At 38.7% G+C, this 8,231-nt stretch overlaps 1 protein-coding gene across 5 annotated transcripts; it reads right to left on the bottom strand.

Annotated features, from left to right (window-relative positions):
• Nucleotides 1–1,451: 1,451 nt before the first annotated feature.
• On the bottom strand, nucleotides 1,452–5,593 carry LOC120718375. 5 transcript variants are annotated; one of them, XR_005692467.1, is made up of 5 exons: nucleotides 5,307–5,592; nucleotides 3,901–4,555; nucleotides 3,729–3,789; nucleotides 3,547–3,627; nucleotides 3,357–3,463 (listed from the first exon to the last, which is right to left on the bottom strand). XR_005692467.1 is itself a non-coding variant. In XM_040006900.1 (2 exons), exons 1-2 carry the CDS (start codon nucleotides 5,380–5,382, stop codon nucleotides 3,945–3,947), a joined length of 687 nt encoding a protein of 228 aa, XP_039862834.1. In that variant the 5' UTR covers nucleotides 5,383–5,593; the 3' UTR covers nucleotides 3,896–3,944. The 5 variants fall into 5 exon arrangements, 1 of the variants encoding a protein (XP_039862834.1); XR_005692469.1 differs by lacking the exon at nucleotides 5,307–5,592 and adding an exon at nucleotides 4,869–5,200; XR_005692468.1 differs by lacking the exons at nucleotides 3,357–3,463; nucleotides 3,547–3,627 and adding an exon at nucleotides 1,452–1,792.
• Between the last annotated feature and the right edge of the window lie 2,638 nt (nucleotides 5,594–8,231).

Genomic DNA, 8,231 nt, shown 5'->3' with positions numbered 1-8,231 from the left:
AGTCCAGAGTCGATTCCTTTAGATGGCATCTCTCAGTACCAAGTAAAGAGATCGTACATGCATACTTGCTAGTTCTTATTTGGCACGTTCGCTCACGAGTCCAGACTTCTGTAGATGAGAGGACACAGCAGACAGGGAGACGGCAGCATCATCTGCCCTTCACTGTGTACTTAAACAACTACCACAGACCTTCCACGGCACAAGAAAGACTGAGTGGACCGACAGTAACAAGTATTAATAACAAAGTTGGCCATCAGATTTCTTGCAGTGATGTAATAAATGATTTTCCCTCTAAAAAAGCTGGAAAACAAAAATGTTAAGAGGAGGATGGAGTATTGAGGAAAAACAAAAGTCAAATGTTTGGATTCCAATCATTCATTTTCAAATGTAGTTCTTCCTGTTTTTACCAAAGAGTTTACACAGTTTTACAGTTTTCAGAACAAATTATTCTACTTAATTATTCGACTGATTTACAAATCATGTTCCCTTATTGCACCTACCTCTATGAATTTACAGTACTGAAGCATTTCTCTGATATTTTTTGTGTTTTATTTAGTAGTTAGAACTTAAAACATATGAACTAGGTACTGTTTTATTTAAGGGATTTTTTCTTTGTTGTTGCACATTGCTCTTACAGTTTATTTAAAACCAGAAATAATAAAGCAGTTGACGTGTTTCAGGCTGTGACTTTTAGTATCTGTTGGTACTTCATCACTTTGAATAAGTGTAAGTCAACACCAGGCCACACTTTCAGTCTTTCCATTAAACAAATGAACAACAATCCATTATTTTCACCATTAAACAGTAAAATATGCTTCTTGACTCCTTGATGCAGGTGCCCACCTACAACCTGGTTTATTAATACTAAGCTAAAGAGGAAAGAAACTCACTGTAGTTCTCACAGCTCAGGACAAGCAGACACCTGATGTTGAGTGACTGAATGGAACTAAAACAAGAATTCATAATTATGTTTGTCTGCCATGAACACGTGATGATAAAACTCTGCATATGCAGTCAGGAGACTGATGACCTGTGAAATGAGCTGTTAGAAATGTGCAGATATGTGTAAACATTGATCAGCATTTAACATCCAGGATGGAGCAAAACTTCTGACCTGCATGTTGAGAACCTTTAATCACATCATCTTTGTAAAGAAATAGCTGATGACTCATTAAACGTTTCCATGTAATTTATCCACAGTGAAAAATATTCACTTTGCTGGATCTGAAAATCACGTGTTCATTTCATTAGACACTAGCAATACTTAAACTGGACCTTATCATTCTCATATAGCACTAAATGTGAAACTGAGTCATATCATAACAATCTATATGTAATATGTGTTTGCCTGAATCTTCCAGCACAAACAGAAAGAGGAGCTGTTGTCTGAGTATCAATGCAATACACACCAGAAATCGTTCAGTAAAGACAAATTTAATAAATGAAAGCTGGTGAGAGGGCCTTTGATGTTTCTCTTTGGATCATCCTTCCATCCATTTCTTCAGCTTATCCAATTCAAGATTGGAGCCATCCCAGCTGTTATGGGGCCAGAGGCAGGAGTACAACCTGGACAGGTCAGTCTAACACAGAGAAACAGACAACTATTCACACTCACATTCAACCTAACTGCATCTCTCTGGACTGTGGGATGAAGCTGGAGTACCTGGGGGAACCACAAAGGCGCCAGGACTGTCTTGCTCTCAGGTGACGGCCGTTCACGCTGCTCTGAAGACCCTCAGTTGTCTTTGGATCATCCTGTTGTTTGTCTCCCAGTGTCGTTGCTGCTCCTCTCCTTTCAAAGACAAACACCAAATAACACCAAATGAGAGTGAATCACTTCAGAACAACGGGAACACTCCTGGTTATTGTGAGCAAACGTCATAACAAGATGAATATATTTACCATTTTACTGAGGGAACATCTTCTGTGTGGAGTTTCTTCTCATCTTGGCTCTTTTTCCTGACATTTAGAAACAAGAGGCAGAAAAGAAAGAATAAAAGTTAAAACCTCAACGATTTTTTAATGTTTGGGATATTTTAGAAACAACCGTAAACACTATTTACTACTTACCACTTTGTTCATTCTTGCTGACGTTCACTCTCCTCATCTTCTCTCTAAAGGACAAATGACAGTAAAGAGGGAATCGTTTTAGTAACTTTATCAACCAGGTGAGCAGAATTTTAGATATTTATCAATATTCTGATTAAAAGCAGAGTGAATACTTATCTTTTTACGAGAAAGGGTTCAATCCGTCCTGTCTTAGGTCTTAATGTCACCTTGTCTCCTCTCTGTTTTCTCTGAAAAACAAAAGACAAATGGGAAGAAAAAAATTAGTAAATGATTTCAGCAACTAGAGGAAGTGTTCACTGAGGAGCTGTCATAATAATATAAAATCAATATCTACTTATCTTTTTTTTAATGAGAGTTTACAGAGCACGCTGGCTTCGCTCCTCCCTCCGCTCCTCTCTGAAAGTTACCTGGATAAAGGATAATAACAATTAATAACATCATCAAAACAGACAAACCTGAAAGAATTGCTGATCAGAGTTGTGACAGAGTCGCAGGTTAGATGGATGTATACTTATCTTTCACAATGAGAGCGTTTGCATCTTCCTTTAGAGAGAAGATGAGGAGAGTGAACGTCAGCAAGAATGAACAAAGTGGTAAGTAGTAAATAGTGTTTACGGTTGTTTCTAAAATATCCCAAACATTAAAAAATCGTTGAGGTTTTAACTTTTATTCTTTCTTTTCTGCCTCTTGTTTCTAAATGTCAGGAAAAAGAGCCAAGATGAGAAGAAACTCCACACAGAAGATGTTCCCTCAGTAAAATGGTAAATATATTCATCTTGTTATGACGTTTGCTCACAATAACCAGGAGTGTTCCCGTTGTTCTGAAGTGATTCACTCTCATTTGGTGTTATTTGGTGAAAACAATAAAAAGACCTCTTCAGGTCTTTTTATGTTTTCTCTCTGCAGAGGAAAGTGATGAGACTGATGAGGAAATACTAAATACAAAGACTGACAAAGGGAACTGAAAAAGTCAAACCAAAACCTATACTGGGGGAAAACTATAGGAAACAGAACTACTGAGGCAAGGAAACACGAGGGGACGGAGATTAACACTCTGACAAGGGACAAAGGGAGACTGACACAATATTTACACACAGGAGGCTGATTATGGGAACTAAGGACACATAGAAACACAGCTGAACCGAATAAGAAATGAACAACAAGTCGAAACAAACTCTAATGACAGTTCAACAAGTTTCTAAACAGAACAAATAACTTTCAGGATGTTTCAACAATGTGTAAAATGAGTTCTTATCTTTTTTTTGTGAGAGGGCCTTTGATGTTTCTCTTTGGATCATCCTTCCATCCATTTCTTCAGCTTATCCAATTCAAGATTGGAGCCATCCCAGCTGTTATGGGGCCAGAGGCAGGAGTACAACCTGGACAGGTCAGTCTAACACAGAGAAACAGACAACTATTCACACTCACATTCAACCTAACTGCATCTCTCTGGACTGTGGGATGAAGCTGGAGTACCTGGAGGGAACCACAAAGGCGCCAGGACTGTCTTGCTCTCAGGTGACGGCCGTTCACGCTGCTCTGAAGACCCTCAGTTGTCTTTGGATCAAATAACACCAAATGAGAGTGAATCACTTCAGAAACACAGGAACACTCCTGGTTATTGTGAGCAAACGTCATAACAAGATGAATATATTTACCATTTTACTGAGGGAAAATCTTCTGTGTGGTGTTTCTTCGCAGCGTGACTCATTTTCCTGACTTTTAGAAACAAGAGGCAGAAAAGAAAGAATAAAAGTTAAAACCTCGACGATTTTCAAATATTTTAGGACATTATTTTAGAAACAACCTTAAGCACTATTTACTACTTACCACTTTGTTCAGGCTTGCTGACGTTCGACATGCTTCACTGTATATTATAATCTCAAGCGCTTCCTTGCTGGAGTCGGGCTCCGGATGCTGCTCTCTTCCTCCGGAGCCTTCCTCTTAGCACGCTTTGCCGACATATTTAGAAAACGGCAGAGCACCGAAGTGAGAACTCTGCCGTCCGCGCTGTAGTCTGTTATTCTCCAGCGGTTCGTCATCTCAGTGTCCTCTGTTCGGTAAACAGTGGAGATGACTCTGGTGACGAGGAGGCCGTCGACAGTCAAGGTGCCGACACAGTTCCTCCGATCTGCCTTCAGCACAGCAAGATCCGCTTTCTCTGGAAGAACTGGAGTCAGGAAGCGTGGATGAGAGCTGGAGCCCGCAGGCGGCAGCATCATGCCAGCTGGTGAGTCCGTAGGAGGAGAAGGAGTGGTGTTCTCTCTCTGGCTCTGCCTCACATGGACAAATGGTGTCGTCACCTGGTCCCGGTGGAACAATCCTTTAAAAGGTATGTAAGGAAAGTCCTTGGACCCCGTCACCAGGTTATGGTAAAGAGTGAGGACCAGGTGGGACATGGAGTCCAGTTGGCTGCTGCTCAGTTCACGGTTCCTCAAGTTAATGACGACCATCTGAGGAGCAGTGATTGGACTCACCAGCTCAGCTACGAGAAAGCAAAGCATGCGTGTACGTTAATCATGTGATCACACAAACTAAAGCCTGAATTTAAATTGTCCAGACATGGCTTTACATCATCATAAGCTCTTCCACACACAAACAGTAAGAAGCTCCCAGCAGAACTCATTGTTTATGAAAGCCTTCACCTTTTTTGGTAAAAGTTTTCATGCGGTGTAAGGCTGCATGGACTTTCACTGAGGTTTTAATACGCATTCACATTAAGGAGTAATATCTTCATATTAGTTGAGCATCGATATTTTGAGAATAAAGCAGCTACATTTAGGTGAGAAACCTCCCACCTCCTTATTGCAGGCACACACTGTTTCAATCTCAAACTCATCCAGCGACTCTGTGAACTTTTAAAACTCCATTCTCCAGCTTTATAAAATTCACAATCTATGAAACTTTCACGTATAACTCAGCGCCAGCAGCCCAAACATGTCAACTCAAACCCTCTACATGCAAAAACGGCCGCGCGCTGACGTCAGCGTCCTCCAATGCCTTACGTCGTTTCCAGGGCGCGTGCATTCAATTGTTTTTTTTTCCAGCGATTTAAAAAAAAACATGGCGCCATCTTTATAGTGTACTGGCACATGTTAAAATTGATGTTACTCAAGTATGAAACATCTCATCCTAAATGTTAACACTCATGAAGTCCTACTTCCAAACAATAAAAGACAAAAATCTAAGTTGTATTTGTTTGCTAGCACTCTGACATATTAGCCTGCTGTACTCACCATAGCGTTGATCTATCACCTCCTCAATGAAAAGGGAGAGCAGGTGCATCTCGCGACTGAAGTTTGTAGAAGTCATTTTGCAAATCCTTCTTGAAGATTTTCAAACGTTGGCTGTAGTTTGAAAAATCCGAGTTTTCACAGCACTAGTGGGAAAAAGCTCCTGTTTGCGCTCAAACGTGAAACCCGAATTCCAAGTTTGCCTCCTGCTTTTATACCTGCACTCAAACACGTCATCATCACCATGACTCCCAGTGCCACCGAAAATCAATTTTATTTATTTAAAATAAAGTTCGTCTAATTATCATAGCTTTTTAAAAATTATATATGTTCTCACTTTATTTTACTGTTTTATTCATCCTTTATAAAATATGTTGCCAAACTTTGTCGTTTTAATTCTTTAAAAAAATCATTAATTCACCAGTTTACAAAAATGAAGATCGATATCTGAAATTTAAATTAATAAATAAATAATTACAATTGATAATGGATTTTTAGCATTAAAGAATAGTTTTTCAATGCGCTTTAAATGTTATCAGAGCCGATGTTGTGCCAAAAAGTGATCGCAGTCCAAAAAGTGATTTACGGTATTGAAACGTTTGTTTGTGTCATGACATTTGTAAACAGTTGATGTTTAAGGTGCAGTTCACGTGGAAGCCAGAGGAGGGTGGTGTTGTGCGCATAATACAAAGTGATGGCGAAACCTAAAAGACGGTGTCATGTCTGCTCCCTGAAGCAATCTCATAACAGTTTCAATCTATTTCAAGCCAGTTAGCACATTTCTGTTATGAAGTTTAATAATTTTTTGGCAGTAAACTTTTAAATCCTTTTATTATGAATATCACATTCTCAGATTTTCAAGAGAGACCAGACCAATAGGGCAGCAGAAATCACAAAAATAAATAAATAAATAAGAGTTTTATAAAGATTAAAACAGTAAAAAAAAAAAGAGAGAGAGAGACTGGAATGATTATGATGTATAACACAGAATATGTACAATAACAGAGTTATAAACACACCTAGAAAACACGTGATACTTTTTATTTCGTCTATAACCTCTGTGCAAATTTTGTTGACTGCAAAGTGTTTATGAATATGTTTTTAAAAGCTGGTTATCTGACTGTCAGTTAATAGCAATTAAAAAGAAAGCTGATTTTTATTATTCCTAAATGGAAAAAGTCCATTATGAATTTTTGTTATGAATTTCATTTATCAATCCACCTCCTCACTGCTCTTTCCCGGTGCAGCAGCCAGAGCTGGATCAAGCAGCCAGATGGCTTCTGGAGGAAGACTAACTGCAACAAAGGGTCTCTGGGAGGCTGCTCAGGCACAGCAGCTGAAAAATCAAAGATGAAATAAAAACTGGACCTGATCATGGTGCTGCATGAGACAAAAAGTCTAGATGATAAACCAGTGTATGAATTGGTAACACTGCTTATGATGATCATGTTTAGGTGGAAACTAGCGAGCTAACTTCCTGCTAACCTCTAACTCAGTTAAATTGAATAAACTCTGTTTTCATGGATGCCTGGATGTTAAACTTAATTGTTAAACCCGGTAAAGCAGCAACGCTGATCATTTTATTAAAGATGAAAGAAGTTAGACCGTTTTTAGCTCTCAGTGATCCCTCAGTGTTCGTTTGACTTTGGGACCTGAAATATGGCAGCTTTTCACTTACACATTTTTGAACCACTCATTCATAGAAATAGTTTCCAGTCAAAGATCTGGACAGATCCACCAAGTTCACAGTAGTTTTACAATTTTCTGCAGCGCAGAAAAAAAAAACCTGAAAACATCACACCTCTGAAGTAACACATTGTGATTCATGTACAAACAACACACAATTATTGTAGATTCTTCAAAGCCTCCTTATATTCAACACTTGGGTAGGTGGTGTTATACATGCCCTCACAGCACCGGCACATCAATCACCCTATTTTCACCTTGTCACCTTCATTAAGCTGCTCTCTTTCTACAGAAGGCCCACCGCATGCATGGGGGGAGGGGGGTGGGGGGATACCGTGGGCCAGGGCTGTGGCATCTAATGTCTGGTTGTCAGTGTCCTTTGGAAAAGCAAGTGATTGTCCTCAAATCAGATGTCCCAGCAGATTGATCTAGACCAAGACCAATACACCAAGACAAACAGCCATTTATGCTTTTTACACAGACAGCCCATTTATTAACCAGGGAACTTGACACAATGTATTTTTTTTCTATGCTCTATTTAACTAGAAGAATTGTTGTACCACACATTAAAGTTTCAAATCAGTGAAAAAGCAATCGTGCCAAAGAAATGTCATGTGTTTGTTTAAGATGACTGCAATTATGGTATTAACAGAAAACACACATCTGTCTCTTTTCTTTTCTGTTTAGTGTTTCACTTACCTTCTAAACTCACCAAGTACTTGCACAATCCTGAGGTTTTTAGAAAAGAACATCCCAGATTAAATAAGGAGGAGATACAGACATTAAAACTAACCTTTATTACTATGATACAAAACAATATTAATGAAGTTGTTAAAAGTGGTACTTCTTACAACACACACACACACACACACACACACACACTCATTACAAGTGTTTAAAAGTTTGAGTTGTCTGAAAAACTAAAGAAAAAAAACACAAAAATGTTACAATACAAAAGTTGGAACTTTATTAACACCCAGAAATACAAACTGATGGGTTGATAAATATCAAGAAGACAGTACATTTCACATAAAGACTGTGCATCATTTTAAGATGAAGAAATGCAATATGGGGTCAACCAGAGGATTAATAATCAAAACTAAGGGATTCTGATATTAATACTGCACCGCCTCGAATCTCACTATAAGTTACATCTGTTGAACTGACTTCTTGCTAGCATTTCCAAGGAAGTCAAGATGAAAAAAATAAAACCTAAAAACAGAGGGTCCGCAATACATTTAA

This window comes from Simochromis diagramma, unplaced genomic scaffold, assembly GCF_900408965.1.
Source record: "Simochromis diagramma unplaced genomic scaffold, fSimDia1.1 OVJJ01000528.1, whole genome shotgun sequence".
Taxonomy (NCBI): domain Eukaryota; kingdom Metazoa; phylum Chordata; class Actinopteri; order Cichliformes; family Cichlidae; genus Simochromis; species Simochromis diagramma.
The sequence above is the reverse complement of the archived record's forward strand: the minus strand, read 5'-3'. Positions and strand labels throughout refer to the sequence as shown.

What these genes read in the sequence shown, in the direction of transcription:
- LOC120718375 (XM_040006900.1), bottom strand. Translation starts at nt 5,382, where the DNA reads ATGACTTCTACAAACTTCAGTCGCGAGATGCACCTGCTCTCCCTTTTC. An exon ending in GGTGATAGATCAACGCTATG is followed by an intron (nt 4,556 to 5,306) that starts GTGAGTACAGCA and finishes GCTTTCTCGTAG; the next exon opens with CTGAGCTGGTGAGTCCAATC.